This window comes from Leptidea sinapis, chromosome 1 (assembly GCF_905404315.1).
Source record: "Leptidea sinapis chromosome 1, ilLepSina1.1, whole genome shotgun sequence".
Taxonomy (NCBI): domain Eukaryota; kingdom Metazoa; phylum Arthropoda; class Insecta; order Lepidoptera; family Pieridae; genus Leptidea; species Leptidea sinapis.
Window position 1 is genome coordinate 13,011,027 of NC_066265.1, and position 17,254 is coordinate 13,028,280.

Consider the following 17,254-nt stretch of genomic DNA (forward strand, 5'->3'; position numbering starts at 1 on the left):
CAAGCTCTTGTTGTCTTTATATCATGCATCTATATTTAATAACGATGGATATAATATTCCATACAAATGTGTCCACATCAATATAATTAAATTGTATTAATGCAAATTATACCTTACTGCTTTAACTTAAGGTTGCAATGCTACTTTATAGGCAGCGCGCATTAATGTTTTTAATTATTTTTAATTAATGAGGCATGAGTTTATAGACCGCATCGAAAATGATTTCGCGCTCTTATACTTAAAGTGAAAGACAAACAAAGAAAAGAAAGAAAGACACAACAAAATATCATACGATAATTTCTTATTAAGTATTCAGAATTTTAATTATGTAATGAAAAAAAAAATAACTTAAATAAATGACTTCGGCCTTCGGCTCAACCCTGATATTGCATATTAAGAATTTCTGTCCGTAAATCTAATTTGAGTCACATTCTGACATTTTTCAATGAATCGTTGCAGCCTCACGTGGCACAGGCGAACGGCATCTTGGACGGCAAGCCGCGGAGAACTCGGGTGCCCGACAAACCCAACCATCCACTCAGCCTCTGGTCAATTATGAAAAATTGTATAGGTGAGTCATTTCATTAGCCAAACAAAATTAATATAACACACAAACGCAATCTCCCCCACACATTAATATACGCACAGAGAATAACAAACACACGAGGCAGCTGTTGATCTGTTATACAGCTTGTTGTGCTGTAAAATAATATTGTCAATATGAGTTATCAATAATGGACTTATGAATTATGTTTTATATGATTATTATAACACTGTTCATTACCAATTAATCTATACTAATATTATAAAGCTGCAGTGTTTGTTTGTTTGTTTGAACGCGCTTATCTCTGGTACTACTGGTCCGATTTGAATGATTCTTTCAGTGTTGGGTAGTCCATTTATCGAGGAAGGCTATAGGTTATGGCTAGGTTTTTTTGTTTTTCAAAATTAGGGCTCCGTAATAAAATTGCTATTTTGTAACACAAGGTGTAAAATCGAAAACCTATTTTTGCGTGCGCTGCAATAACTATTGACAATAGAACAAAATTATGTACAGGCTATAATGTAGGCAATATTTTATTACTTATAAAACTATCGCGTGAATTATACTTTATATGGCAAAACAACGTTTGCCGGGTCAGCTAGTAAATTATATGAAATGTGAAATAAATTAAAATGAATTTATTTTGGAAGACAACTTTACCACACATTTACACAAGTTGTTGAAAACAAAATAATAATAATAATATTGACACACTCTTACACAAATTATCTTGCCCCAAACTAGGCACAGCCAGTACTATGGGTGCAAGAAAACGATATATTTAATACAATATACTTACTTAAACATACATGAATACATATAAACATCCATGACTCAGAAACAAACATCCATATTCGTCATATAAATGGTTTCACCTACCGGGATTCGAACCCGGGACCTCTAGCTCAGTAGGCACTAACCACTGGGCTATAGGGGTCGTCGTATAATAACTTAATCTTGAAATAAAAAGAAAAGCATTACTAAATGATCTGTGTGTCACTGGTTTTCCAAAACTGAAGCCTTTTCAGTTACATGTGTGTCTATACTCTAACGAGCACATCACTGATTTTCAGTGACTCACCGAATTATTTCATGTAGTTTCCTGTTCAGTATTTATGTGGGAAGTAGTTGTGTTCCTCGTGTGAGTAAATTTTATAATAATGATTTTCACCACGATTATAGTTTTAGACGTAGACTTCCTATTCTACTTTTTCAAAATTGAAAAACATTAAAATAATTTTATTTCAAATTCTCATAAAATTCGTATGATATTTTAAAGTATTTTTAAACCTATTATTTGATTGTATAATTATAAGACTGTTCGCTATTAAACTTGTTAATTGAGGAAACTTTAGATCTGGTATCTGTTAATTAATTTACGGCCGTTCTCAATATTCAGTCTATCTCTTACTTGAGATAAAAATCTTAACTATCGTTGACTTTTCTGTCCCAATAAACTTATCGACGGTAACTAAGGTGAGTTACCGTACACGCTGTCTGTCAATGGGGCGACGTATAGCTTACCAGCGGTAGTGGTTTGCATGGAAATTGCAATTCACGCATCCCAATATAAGGCCATAAGAATGACTTATCGGGTATATTTGGAAATAAATCTTCAAATTATTGCAAGCTAATTGCTGACAGCAGAAGGTAGTAATTTATCTCTATCTGTAGATAGAATATTGGTAACGGCCGATACTGATTCATATGTGAGACTGTCTGTTTATGAGTAAACTAGGATGCCGCAGTCGCTCGTCGTACTGCTTCACTGCGGTGTATATTTGAGCGAAGCGAGGTAAGCCTGTGTACAAAAAAAAAAAAAATAATCAAACAAGATCTGATCAATCGGCTCAATTTTTAAACAAATATAAATAGCGCGTGCTTTACAGAATCCAAAGTTAAAAGGACGGATATCGTAACAATGTTAAGACTTCGTTCCGGGCATATTCCATCAAATAAATTTAAATTTTTAATGAAAAGATCGATAACACAAAATTGTACAGACTGTGGAGACACAAGAATCGATGTTGTTTTTCATCTTATGATGGAATGTGTACGGAACGTTTCAGAGCGGCCGAGGCTCCTTAAAAATAATTACAATGTGGGTATGTGTATAGCTTACTAGCCACTCCACTATCAACGGCCGCGCGGTCGCTCGTTAAGATATTGTGTTATTAATGTGTTTTCAATTTTTTGGTTATATGTGGCTCTCTGTTTTTTTATATATTGTGTGAGGTAATTAAGGTTTTTTTGTAAGCTACGGGGGTGACATAGTCATTATTGACTAAACCCCAAAAAAATAAAGAATAATAAAAAAAAACACAGAAATCAATTGGAGTAACGTGATGTGTTGGCAGGTAAGGAACTGTCAAAGATCCCGATCCCGGTGAACTTCAGCGAGCCGCTGTCGATGCTGCAGCGGCTGGCGGAGGACTTCGAGTACTCGTCCATACTGGACCAGGCGGCCACGTTCAGCGAGCCGGCGCAGCAGCTGGCCTACGTGGCCGCCTTCACCGTGTCTTCGTACGCCACCACGGCTTGCAGGTGAGCCGCTCGACACGCTCTGACCATCAAATGTGTGCCAATCAGGATTCTTGAAAAACCCATAAATTCTAAGCGGCAGTGCAATTATTGCGCGTCTCGTTTGCCCAGTAATTTTTCTAGCTACGGCGCCCTCCATGCCGAAACACAATAATGCTTACACATTACTGCTTCACGGCAGAAAGTGGCGCCTTTTTTGGTGCCCATAATCTAGCCGGCATCCTGTGCAAAGGAGCCTCTGTAAAGTGTGGAGGTACTAAAGTGAAGAAGAATGTTTGTTTATTTTATTATAATATTGAAAAGTAAATCTCTGAACAAATAATTTGTCTACCCGGTCTAGCCGGTAACAGTGAAATCTGTGTGAATTCACTATTATAAATAATTTATCTACAAACAGTAAGAGTGACAACTAAAATTTGTTTCCCTCATGCTACCGCCATTAAAATAGCTTAGTCTGTTGCTTGTTGTACAGAATAGACGTAATACTACCAAGTGATACAAGAGGTTATAAAACAGCAATTACATAAACTCTCTTGTTTAATTTCATGCCCATATAGTTAGTATTTCAATAGAGAACACCTCGGCCCAGGTGATACAAGCTTCAACCACTTTTCAAAATTTGCTCCTTTTGCCATATTATAATGTGTAATGCTGAGAAGTTGTTTCAAATATTTTCAACCACACTACGTAGATGTACTAACTATTATCATAGTATCTTAAATAAAAAGGTATAAAAGGAATTTATTTTCTCAAAATTCTTTTTTATGTTATTTCTAACACTACCACCACTTTGGAAACAAATGGCGGCGCAAGAAACTCATTCAGCATTCTTTTTTTGCGCTCTATTTAATTAAATATACAATATTGTACTGCCATTGTTATTGCTATAAAATAATCATAATCAAGTCCCAGGCTGTCCAATCACTTAGATATTCAGCTGTGGAGTAGTAAAACTTACGAGAGCCATTTTTAATAAAACATTTAAACTTATTTATAGATAATGATATTATAAAAGTGTATACATTTACCTTTCAAGCTATTATGTATCTTATGAAGCCTACTAGTATTAGTTACAAGCAATCCCTTATTTCTAGTGTTATAATAATGAAAATCACTATTAAGAGCAAAAAGGTGACGATTTTTGTGTACATATATTAAACTTTCATAAATGTACTGACAATGAACAGTCATAATATCTATATATCTTATATTAATTTTCAATATAACGTTCATTAGTACGTAGTTTTTAACAACTAACATATTTTATCTAATAGGTGTACATATTAGAATTGTCAATAATTTTTATATTTTTAAGTGTTATATTTACACTTAATTGGACGCTCGGGCGGAACCCGAGAGGTCTTGGGTTCGAGTAAATTTTGGTTTCACATTTATTTTGTATTGTAAATAATGTTAAGTTTATATTTGTAAATGTATTAATATGTATTCTGTTGAAGTGCCTAATAAATAAATAAATGTAAAACATTTCACAACCGCACCATGTGCAAGAGTCTATATCATCAATGTTATCGACAAACAATTGACGACTTGTGGGGCTGTCAATCCGCCGGAAAACGTTCTCCTGCAAAGGTCACGAAATGTCGGGAAAAATAAAGAAATTATACAAAGTGTAACTTGTGCGCAAATACCTTTGTAAAAAAAAACAGTTACAATTACATCCATTAAAAAGTATCTAATTGAATGTTTTAATTTGATAAACTTATTTTTTAAACTGTATACGTTATGAGTGCACCGAACGTTTCAGAACTACGAAGCCTTTCAATCCGCTCCTGGGCGAGACTTACGAATGCGATCGCACGTCCGACCTCGGCTGGAGAATTATCTCGGAACAGGTAATATTATATAAGTTTGGTATACTATATAATATAATTACGAGATCGCAATCAATAAATACCTTGTTAATCTTAAATTGTTTATATAATTTCAATAAAAATTTAATTAAAAATCATTAGTTTTCGAAATCTGTTATTGGGTTGATGACATAGTACTATTAGATGATATTATTAATAAATACGAAACTTATTTTATATGTCCTTATTTCCATGTAATTATTACTAAATTATAAACAATATTTACTAGGAGAAAACAGTAGGAAATGACCGATAGAGTTTGTGAAATAAATATTTATTGGAATAATGTAAATTTGATTTTAAAATTTATACTTTTCGGTTTAAAAAAATCACGATGACGCTCCGCTCCATAATATTAATATAAACCATTCACCACTAAGCAAGATAGAGATAGAATTTCATATTTATATTTTCATTTATTTATATTATAATGTTTTTTAATAAGAAAAAGTGTTGAGATGAACAAGATATTCACGTTGTAATATGTTATACGCTTATTAGTATGCAGTGCCGCGAAGGATTGCTATTGATCCCAAAAGTGTGAGAGACCTCGCAATTATTACTCTCGTCACTTTGAGACATAAGTTGACTAGCCCAGTAACTTAACTGGTTCCACCGAACCTTGGTGGATTTAATAAGATCCTCAATATCAGTCATCTACCCAATTACAAATTGTTAATCATAAGTATCCTCCCAATCCTCACCACTCTTGTGCCTTCACCTCCTCAGCCTTCCTCCTGTTTTACCTATATTATTTTAATTTCAATTAGATATAGTATCTTTATTTAAATAAACAGTTCTTTTTTTTTCAATCAAAAATAATTAGTGTAAGTTACGAATATAAGGTCATCAAGTATATTAATAGCATAATCTTCGTTCTTTTTAGTATAATATGTCTTCTTTCCAAAATCTATTCCGTATAAGTTGATACTAGATTTTTGTTTTTGCGTTTAGTTGTATATTTATTTATTTTTCTTCTCAATGTTTCCCCGTATTTTTTATATTTTGCCATTTCCCCTAAACATCCTAATATTTTCCTCTTAATCATCCTACCCTTATCCCACTTCTGATTCCGCTACTAATTGTTCCCGATACTCGTGACTGCTGTGTGACTGTATGACGTTGTGATGTCGAGTGTTGGCGTGTTGTGCGGGCGCAGGTCTCTCATCATCCGCCGATGGTGGCGCAGTTCTGCGAGGGCTCCTCGGGTTGGCAGTGCTGGCAGGAGTTCACCATGACGAGCAAGTTCCGCGGGAAGTACCTGCAGGTCATCCCTCTCGGGGGGGCCTACGCGCACTTTGTTCACTCGGGCAACAAGTACACGTGGCGGAAGGTAGGATTGAGATGAGGATTGACTTCTATAACACGAAGTATACTCAGCTGAAGGTGAGAGAGCCCTGCTGAGACCCCTGGTGGATTGATCGCCGTGTAAGTACGTTGGGTGTGGTGAAGGTAGGATTGTGTTGTGCATGGATCTTACGGAGGTAGTATTGCAGTTCGGTTGTCGTCTATTTAGACTACTATTATAACATAGCGCAGTGGATTGTCCTTCATTTAGTTATTAACAAGAAACAATAAGGTACAAACATGATTGGATATTGTCGTTAGCCGAAATATAGAATAAAAATGAATTTCTATTTGGCATTAAAACTAGTACCAAGAATCTTATTGTGATCGTTTGTACACGTTAATTCATTCTTCACCAGTAAAGGCAGGAGGAAGGTTTGCACTTGGAAATGTAAATAAAAACAGGTAGTCGTCTCCGAAATATAGCTTTGCTAAAATAGGGTAAGTTTTGAAATAACTGAGCATTAAGACAGTTCATTCTCTTAAAGTAATAAATAAGTGGAGACTATGATATTCTAGCATTATATCTCTTTTGATCTGTTTAAAGAAGTAATAATTATTTTCATTCCAAAATAACTGAGGTTATCTTCAATTTATACTTCGATGATGATGTCCAGAAATATCTCCCTTTTCCATCTATATGGCTAATTTGCATTTCATGAAAAAGCATGGCATTGCATTTTCATCCTATTCCAGCTTATCAATTTGTTTAGAATTCGTACACCTAGAGCCATAGAGTACGTGCAGCCATCGCTGCCGTGACGCATGAGTTTCGCCCACTGCTCCTTTAAGGGGGTAATACAGGGATAAAAAGAATGTTCATTCTGTTCCAAATCAATACATCAACTAATTTGATTCTGCTTTGGCTTAACTTCGAATAATTTGCGATTTGGCAATCACTTGTTGAATGCCAGAATCTACCACCCACTTGTTAGAGAAATTTCTCGAGCTTGAGAAGAACAGGCGCAAGAATCTTCAACTTTTTGCGCATCAATTGCATGCGCTCTGGCCAGTACCTACAGAATCCCGCGTGGTCCGGTGAGTATAGATGGTTTAGTGGGCAGGTGCAGCACCATCCACCCACGAGCGCGTCCTACGGCGAGGGAGTCAGCGGCTGGGAGTACCGCCAGGAGTTCTCCTTCAGCAGCTTCTTCCGCGGCCAATACATCTCGGTCACGCCCTGCGGCTTCACCTATCTGGTGTTCCCGAAGACTGGCAATGTCTATCGTTGGCATAAGGTAATACAGAAATTGGCAATTTATTAAACATGTCTATGTTAAAGTGCTCTTGACTATTCGTCGCTCATACGCTAGTGAAGGTCCAACAGGGTCCAGGCGGAATGTGTATAAAATAAATTGACTTTAACCACTGTGCATTGAAACAGGAATGACATATGCGTGACCTCATCAGACAGTCGTCATGCAAATGGACCGTAAGAGTGGATTCCTTAACCTAGGAAACAATCATTGAGCATGTAGAGCAATAGAAATATTCTTTGTCAACGACCAACACCGGCTTGAGTCAAATTCATATTTATATAATTAGGAAATAAGATCAAAAAGGCTTTTTAAGCTTCTAAGAATAAATCAAACAACACAAAGACTAATATTCGAATAGAAATCGGTCAGAGTAACGTCCTAACTAGTCAACGGTTGCAGCGAAAATGTGTCGACGTTAGGGAGACGTCGCCTTTTATAGACGTCTTCACTCGTCCACCTGTCACTGTCAATTTAAATTTTAAATAATTACTCACTACAAACAATCAATACGAAAACGGACAGTTTCGGTGAGATGTTCACGGACGAAGTAATCGTCACCAACTGTTCTGCTACCGCTTATATAGCGGTCTGTCAGCTGCAAGTTGGGAGAGGTGACGTCACGTCTTGAAAATTATCTTGTGTTTCTAAGAATATTATATAGAGAGTGTAATCGCAAATTGTGACTAAGCGATTATTCCGTAACTAAAACATATATTATCAAATAACTAACTTATATCGAAAGGACGTTACCTATCTTTAAAATGACATCAATAACTTAATATCTATTTATTTATTAAAGCACACCACATCATATACAATACAATTTTCTTAGTATTATATATTATGTTGAACATAAAAAATTACAGTAATTACTCCTTAATTACTTCTGAACAATAGAGCTAATACTACGCTACGCTACAATAAAAACAATAAGAAATACCAATGTATTAATAAACACTCGCATACATTTAGTATGAGATTAGTAGAAAGGTTTATTTAGCTTAGAATTGACATTAAAGGAATTTGTTTATTAGCCTAACAAAGTAAAAACAATCTTTTAATTGAAAAATATTTATATCTTAGTAAGTACAAAATTTTGAAGTCAAAGCAGATGTTCGATGTGACATTCCTTGTTGTGCGATACAATGACTGAAGATAACATCAGTGCTCTGCGACATATGATAGAGGAAGATAAGAGAGTGACTTATCAGGAGATACGGGCAAGCCTAGGCATTGGTATGAGTCAAGTTCAAAAATATTACACAAACATTTAGACGTCAGGAAGTTTTTGACCGGGTGGATTACCCATATTTTAACCGACGAACAGAAACACCTTCGCATGGACTGGTGTCGTCAAATATTCTATTTCACTTCTCCTTTGATTTTTAAAGAAATATTAGTGTCATTTTACAGTTTAGGTAACGTACTTTCGATATCAATGTAAAGCTTTTTGATGTTAGTAATAGTTAAGGAATTATCTCCTGGTCACACTTAACTATTACATCCTGTATATCAGCACTTCTTGCTTTCCTGATTAGTATCGTTCATTCGTTTTGTAGTTATAACCATAATGTTAACACCTGGTACAGACAAACTTGTAATCGCATACTACTCGGCTAAGTCAAGTTAGTAAGTCTTGTGGGGCGATGTATATGCTTTTAAAATAAGATCCCAAAAATGTTCAAAACAAAAGTATTACGATATTCAAAAGAATTGTTAAGAAACGTTTGTGGCGTAAAGGTTACTATACCATAAATGACTTTCTTAAAGATGCCACAGATTGGGAATGTAGCGGCCGCCCTCAGGCTATTAAGTAATAAGTTTAATTGTACAATATAACTTTGTAAACATATTTTGGAATGGGTTTTTGACTTTCAATAAGTGATGTTACATCCTATTTGAATTTGAATATCGTAACCTTGTTAAATATAGGCTTATGTTGTAGCAAGGAATTAATAAAGCTTTGTTATAACACGGTCTAGGTATGGGACGTTCTAGTGAGTGAACTACAGGTATGTTATAATAGGTTGATTTCGATAACTCAGATTGTGTTTGTGTGTGTCAGGTGACGACAACCGTCCACAACGTGATCGTGGGCAAGTTGTGGGTGGACCATCACGGCGACATGGAGATCGTGGGTGAGGCGGGGCCCGCGGCCGGCTACGTGGCGCATCTCAAGTACATCCCGTATGGGTACTTCAGCAAGGACACGCAGCGGAAGGTCACCGGGGTCATCAAGGACCCCAACGGGGTGGTACGACAACCTGGCCACTATACAAATATGATTTGAACTAAAATTTATGGACAATGAATTTCATCATTTTATTTTTAAGTGACTTAAAAATAAAAACAACTGCTTAGATTTGAACGGCATTTCAAGTCAATTTCGAAGTATGCAATTATTGTGAAGGCTATCAGCTCTAAAGTAAATCCTGTAGATGAGCCACAACTTGAGAATTTAACAAGACATACATACATACATATAAGCTTTACGATCGATGCCTCACTCGGACGGTTGGCTCAGCTGGTAAGAGCGATCGGACGGATCCCGAGAGACGCGCGTTCGAGTCCTACATCGTTCTTAAATTTTGGTACATTTAAAATTTTTATATTTAATCCCAGAAGTGAAGGGATATTATTTAAAAATAACAAACTGTTTAAATTTGACTCCTCTCAAAGCAGTATTGATAGTAATGTGTTGTTGGTATAATTGGATAATACTATTTTTTTAAATACTATATTTTCTTTAATGTTAATTTCAATGACGAAAAAAGAACATAAAATTAAGAAAATATGCTTCACAAAGATGCAATCATAAATTACATATTACAAATATGAAACTATAGAATAAAATATATTTATTTATTTATAGGACAACCAGTAGTTGTTACATTTGAATACGCTTAAAATATATCGAGTATTTACAAAATTGCGACACCAAGACCACAATAATATAAAATAAAACAAGAACTATAAAATCAAGATACATGCAAATTCGAAAAAAAAGAAAAAGAAGAAGAACATTAGTCATTTGGCGCCTAATAATAACTCGTAATTTTTTTTTAAGTAGGTAACGAATCCTTAAAATATGTTCGTCACCACAGACGGTAGTAGTCGAGTTGTAGAGTTCATTCCAGCTATGTGTTGATATCAATGTGTTGTCGTCAGCCCCGCTACGTGCTGCAAGGGTACTGGGACCGCTCCGTCGAGGTGGCGCCAGTCACCAGCGCGTCCGCCGACAACTCGGTGTGTAAGACGGGCAAGTTCGTGCTGGCCTGGCAGCGGGTGGCCGCGCCCGCGGACTGCGACAAGTGAGTACTGGCATGAAGTTACATATAGATATACAAATAACTTTAAAATAAAACTTACATAGGAGACAAACAATGAACAAACAAAATCTGAAAGAAAAGTACTTGTACTTATGCTGGTGTGAAAACTAACACAGGTTTTCCGTTGGGCCATTTGGTGAAGTCACGCTAAATATAATTTTAAATATAAAACAAAAGTAATTTTAGCTAGTATATTAATGTATCGAGAAAATCTCAGGCCTATCTTACTCCCTGTGATCGTATCTAATTCGTAAGATTTAGTTAGTAAGTACATACATACGCGAGGCCACTACAGCGTGGCTATTCGGTGACTCACGCACGAGCTTCGTTCGATACCTACTTTACCTATCCGACTGATCTTTTAGAAATGCAAAAACTAATTTTATTCTAGTATTTGGACGACTGAATCTTGCTCGGTTTTTTAATAATTATTCAAAATTTGAACAAAATAAAGATTAATAGGCCATCTGGATTCGAAACGGGATCATCTGCTTTCCGGATCACCCAATTTCCCATCTGAGTTTTAATCGTCTTGCATATAGTGGCGAAATTTGTTTTTATATTCTAATGTAATGTTATATATTCTGTGTAAGCACAGTAAACCGAATTCGATACGAGTGGCGTCCCGTTGTGGTATCAAAGTTTTGTTAATAACCACAACCGTCTCGCATTCGCTCTCTGTTAGTCAGCTATTGCAATTATTTCGCTCAAACCTCTCTCACGCCTTTCGATTCGCTACGTGTTCAGTTTGCTTTCGCCTTTTTATGTGACTAAATTCAAACGATACTATACATAACAAAATGAAAACTCTTCGTTATTTGTTTGACAAAACTTACGCGATTATAAAATGTAACTTCTTTAAATATATATGAGAATGATAATATAATGAATGTATTCCAGGTGGTATAACTTCACCCTGCTGGCGGCGCAGCTGAACGAGCCGGAGCCGGGAGTGGCGCCGACCGACTCTCGCCTGCGACCTGACCAGCGGCTCATGGAGGAGGGGCTCTGGGACGAGGCCAACGCGGAGAAGTTGCGCCTGGAGGAGAAGCAGCGGGCCGCGAGGAGACAGCAGGAGGCCGCCGCGGAGGACGCCGCCGCCAGGTGACGGGCTGTTTTGTTAATAGCGACGTACTTGTTACACAAATTATCTTGCCCCAAGCTGAGCATATAATATAGCCTGTGTATGGGTTACAAGATAATGATATATATAATACAATATACTTACTTCAACATACATAAATTCATATAAACATACATATTTATGTATGGATGTTTATGTGTATTTACATATAAACATCCATATTCATCATATAAATGGTTGTACATACTGGGATTCGAACCCAGGACCTCCTGCTTAGTAGTATATCACTCCTGTAGGTCCTCATTTCGTCGGTTGTTTTTCTGGGTAAAGGTTTACGTAGTGGGAGCTTTCCCATTTCCGTATATAGAGGTCTATTCCAGACTCTGCTCCTACTGGATATACAGAAATACCCAATACTTATTATAAGATAATATATAAATACAAGTAAGCGAGAGTTGAAGTTGTCCCGGAAATCGCAGTGTTGGTTTGCCCCCCCATAAGATGGGCCAACGATCTGGTTAAGATCGCCAGAATACGATAGATGAGAGCAGCGCAGGAACGATCGTCGTGGAAATCTTTGGGAGAGGCCTTTGTCTAGCAGTGGATGTCTTCCGGCTGATGATGATGGTGATGAAGCGACAGTTGGGCAAAATATATGCCCGTTGATTATCATTTCATTACTTAGAGTAAAATTGTACAAAGTAAATTATTTGTGAATTTAGTTCGTTAACGTGTCACAGAGGCGGTTCATAATAGAGACAACACATTATTAGTATCCTAATATAGTATTGTTATATGTGCGGTCCCCAGGGGTGCTCCGTCTCCGCCGGGCCACAGCCCCGTGTGGTTCACGCGGGCCGCGACCCCGGGCCAGCCACACCTGCGACACCTCTACAACAACCGCTACTGGGAGTGCAAGCAGCGACAGGACTGGTCACAGTGCCCCGACATATTCTAACACCGTTGGATATGTGCCCGGCTTGATAAAGTTCTCTTAAACATTGTGACTATAACCGACCCAGGTATAACATAATATTGCATCTGACCTGCTACAGTTGGAATTGTGGCCGAATCAGACAACATAACACTGTGGCGGAAATATATAGTTCCCGTATATAATATCGTGTATGACCTTATAGTTAATATAGTGAAAATTTATTACGTACAATATTAGCACGGAAAACATCAGAACTCAGAGGCATTTGTTATGCTTTATTGTATATGAAGACCCAAACTACTCTAGCCCCGGCTACACAGCTACCACTAAATGAAAATTTCAAATGTTACCTTACTAATAATATACAAAGTATACACGGCCATAAATTTAAAAAAAATCTATTGAGCTTAGCATGCTTGCAACAGCAGTAAGACGAAACATAATATTAATTTATAGAAAAAAGTTAGTTCTTGTACTAAAAGTCCTAAAATTATATCTGATACTTAATTATGTACATATATAGAAACGATAAATATCGCCGTCATCTTGGAGCCGCGACTATTGTGTGTTCAGTACAGACTTCAAAGTTATTGTTTTTAATATATATACTCTATGGTTCCTCATTGCTCTCAATGCTATTTTCTAATAAAAATACGTTTTATACTCGTAAAACTTACCACGCTTAAACATAGAATGGTTTGAAAAGGATGACGTGATTATGAAAGTTACAAAAAATACAGCTAGTGTTTGTGTTACCAAAACGTTTCTTACTTTCAAAACACGTCCCAATTAGTACGCTTTCGGGATACGCGATACACGTGCTATTAAATATAACCAATTCTTTATAAACTATAATATCTTTGGTTGCTGCGGTATTTTTTTTCCTTATTTGTGAAGTCCAAAGAGGTAATAGTTTTTAATTAAATGAGAACGCAACATAATATAACTAATATTATAAGTGCGTTGGGAGAAAAACTTAATATAAAGCATTTTGAATGGATTGAAGCCGCTTTATATGTAAACATTTTCGTTCTGTGTTTGTCAAAGTTTGTTGAATTTGTACTAATTCGCTTTCCTTACTAAAGAAAATGTGTATATTATCATAGTTGAAATTATAATGTAATTAACATCATAAAAACAAGTGCTTCTTACAGAATGTGCTATGAAGTTTCCACTAGATCGGTGATACTAATGTTTGAATTTTATGCAATCATATTTTCATAAAACCTGTCTATGTAAGACTTGTTTAGAAATCTTTTAGGTCTTCAAAATATCTCGTCTCGATATTTTCTCAAAAAACCTGTCTATTCCCTATACGGATATTTCTATTACAGTTTTTTATATTTAAATACGTTTATCTACACGATTTATGTTAAATGTAACAATAAAAAATCACTGTTGTTTAAAACTTCATTCTAATAAAATAAGACTGTTACGAGGTCGAACTTAAATAATTCAAACTGTCATCTGTCAATTGGCACTTTGTATTTGGAATATAATAAGAAAATAATACTTTATTTAATCTTACCATCCATCATTACCGTTATAATTAAAAATTACATGCAATAAGCTTAGTGGTCTCCTTAAACGTGACATTGGCTAAATTGTGGTGTATCTTCCACAAAAGCCACAGTAGGAATAGAATAGATGCTAGATTTCATCACATCCGCAATGTTTTAAACTATGGAACGCGTCGGATTCGCCGCAGTCTACGGTATTCAAGATCACCGATCTCGTGCGATCATTCAGCTAGTCGGGAGTTAAGATTAAATTAATACAACTGTATCACCGATCATTACCGCTATAACTATAATACATACCGTACAAATACTACTTGGTGGTTAACATTACGTTTATGTTTTTTAAATGCTTGTTTTCTGGAGTCATTAATTTTATTATTTCACAATAGGCCCCAAGCAAAGAATTCGAGCGAGAAGTGGAACTGCGCAGGATTCATTCGCGTATATATTCGCCCCCTGCTTGTCATATATTCGCCGCCACGGACACCCTATATTTTTTATTCTTCGCATTCAATAACACCGCTCAAGATCCATGCTGGAGCCCATATATATGATTTACATTATTTTTTTAGAGCATTGGTACCGAAATGGTTACGTACACTAGTTATGCGGGGCGCAACTATCCGAAAGATAAAGTGTACCCTCGGATGACATGCACACACAATAATTACAATGTAATTTGTACATAACACACTAAGCTGGTTACGTTTGTTTCACACATGTATTTAAACTAATGTTGTTCATTGTAAATAAATTAACTAACAATATTGTTGTATTATTTAAACATTGATGATTATATGATATGTATGATTACATTTTTTTCATTTACGATTCGTTGTTCATTTTAAATATTTAACAGCAAGCAAGATGTAGTAAACAATGAAAAATGTTTTTTGTTAGTTCTCACTAGATGAATGCGGCGCGGATTTACAAACAGCTATTTCTTTACGCGAGTGACGGTCGACCTTAATAATATTAATCTTAATTTTTTACTTTCACACCTTCGATACCAAATAATAACAAAGGAATATGAAAATAAGTTCTATATTTAAACATTTAATATAATTGGAACAGAATGGAAGCTTCAAACCAGAGCTGAAACATTCGTTCCTATTTTGATATATATATTAAATTTTCAATAACCAACTGGCAGACATATATATATTATATATAGTTTGAAATATTTATCTAAGTTAATCTTTCAGGCGGAATACGTAGGTTGCCTGTACGAACATTAAGTTCATACTATTTCACGAACGTAAGTATATAAAATTCTACAAACAATATTTCTATAGCCATAAAATTTAAACAATAAATATAATCTAATCCTACTGCTTACTTATCTGTTCGTGAACTGTCAAGCCGACCGTAATTCTCACCAATTTCATTAGTTTCTGGTAAAGCTGGCAAAAAGGTAGTAAAAGTATAAAATGTTTGTAAAAATTGTACAGATAAATACAATATACATTAATGAATACAATACAATAACGGATATTCATTGTTAATATGAAACTGGTGCAGTTGGACTTGTAGAAATCAATAAATACTAAAAAGCCTTAATTTATAGCCATCCTTGTCGCTCTATGCATATTAAGGTCCTTAATAAAAAATATAACGCATCTACCAAGCACTCTGAACTAATTATGATTCTGATCGAGTTAAAGACCATGCGTGTTAGTAGGTAGGTGTACCTGATACACTGTGCTTGTAATAAACTCACGACAGCAATGCGTTACTTATTTTTAGCATGAAATTTTTGAACATAGAATTATTTGCAGTCTGATTACAGTATTGCAATAATTTGTGTCGCAACACATAATGGCACAATCTGAAATTTTTACAACTTTTGCAATGGCAGCTTCGCTCCAAATTCAAAAAGTAAAAAAAAATGTAGCCTACTTGTTACGCGGCCATCCGACAACTTACTTTTTGGACATGAAAGTATTTATCCCGTTGTAGATAATATTAGATATTTTTATGTATATTGTACACTTAAGCGCTTGTATATTTCATTGTAATAGTGTAATTATACTTATGTTAAGAACCTGCGTAACTTGTGCAAACTATGACGTCACAAGGGTAATGCTTGGAGTCTCAGTAGATTTGATAAGATAACTTTGGAAAATGTTTCGCCGTTGAAGCTGTCTGCTACTCATTCCATTTCATTAATTTATGTTTGTTATTTGATTTTGTGCTTTATTTTTAAGATTATAATGTTATTGATGAAATTAAAACATTTTATTATCGATTTCGAGATGTGGTTGTTTTATTACTCTATAGTGTTTTCTAAGAGACAGGATTAAAAACCTAGTAACCATGGTATTCATGAAAATGTAATGATATCTTTCTTCTTTGAATATTTACTTTGTTCCCATCAACCTTGCCGGTAGACTCCTAATATTGGCAAAGCAACAACTCAATCAACCGAGGTTAGCGGGCGCGAAGCTCATTGGTCAGGTAATAATAATAATATTGCACAATCGGTACTGGCTACTGTGGATTTATATAATATGTTATGGGGGTCTGAAAAAAAATGTTTATAAGTGATAGGAGGGACCTATTTCCTCTTCCTTTTGAACCCATGCTAAAAATTTCCTTTGCTATAGGCGTCTTGCTTACCATTTGTAACAACGTCAATGACAATACTAATTTGATTAATACTTTATCGTTATCATCAGTACTTACTAATTTCCTTTATACCATGTATCGTCTAAATTAAAGCTGGTAAGTCAACTTTTTATGTACAACATTCAAATCCTACCCTCTCCTGTAGTGTAATTTTGGAACTATAAATACCTTTTTAGCATTTGATTGGCATTCAA

The 17,254-nt window shown here is 35.5% G+C and overlaps 1 protein-coding gene across 5 annotated transcripts in view; it reads left to right on the forward strand.

The window, feature by feature from the left end:
* The window catches only part of LOC126966539 (oxysterol-binding protein 1), a 43,468-nt gene extending 26,780 nt beyond the window's left edge, over positions 1-16,688 (forward strand). For 4 of the 5 annotated variants that reach the window (XM_050810676.1, XM_050810687.1, XM_050810694.1 and 1 more), the window contains 8 exons: positions 460-571; positions 2,902-3,088; positions 4,851-4,938; positions 6,116-6,289; positions 9,628-9,816; positions 10,731-10,873; positions 11,792-11,995; positions 12,786-16,688. In XM_050810676.1, the coding sequence (XP_050666633.1) occupies positions 460-571; positions 2,902-3,088; positions 4,851-4,938; positions 6,116-6,289; positions 9,628-9,816; positions 10,731-10,873; positions 11,792-11,995; positions 12,786-12,933 (1,245 nt within the window). In that variant the 3' untranslated portion in view covers positions 12,934-16,688. The remainder of the gene's footprint in view (positions 1-459; positions 572-2,901; positions 3,089-4,850; positions 4,939-6,115; positions 6,290-9,627; positions 9,817-10,730; positions 10,874-11,791; positions 11,996-12,785) is intronic. The other variant, XR_007729743.1, reaches the window with a different exon arrangement.
* Positions 16,689-17,254: the final 566 nt, after the last annotated feature.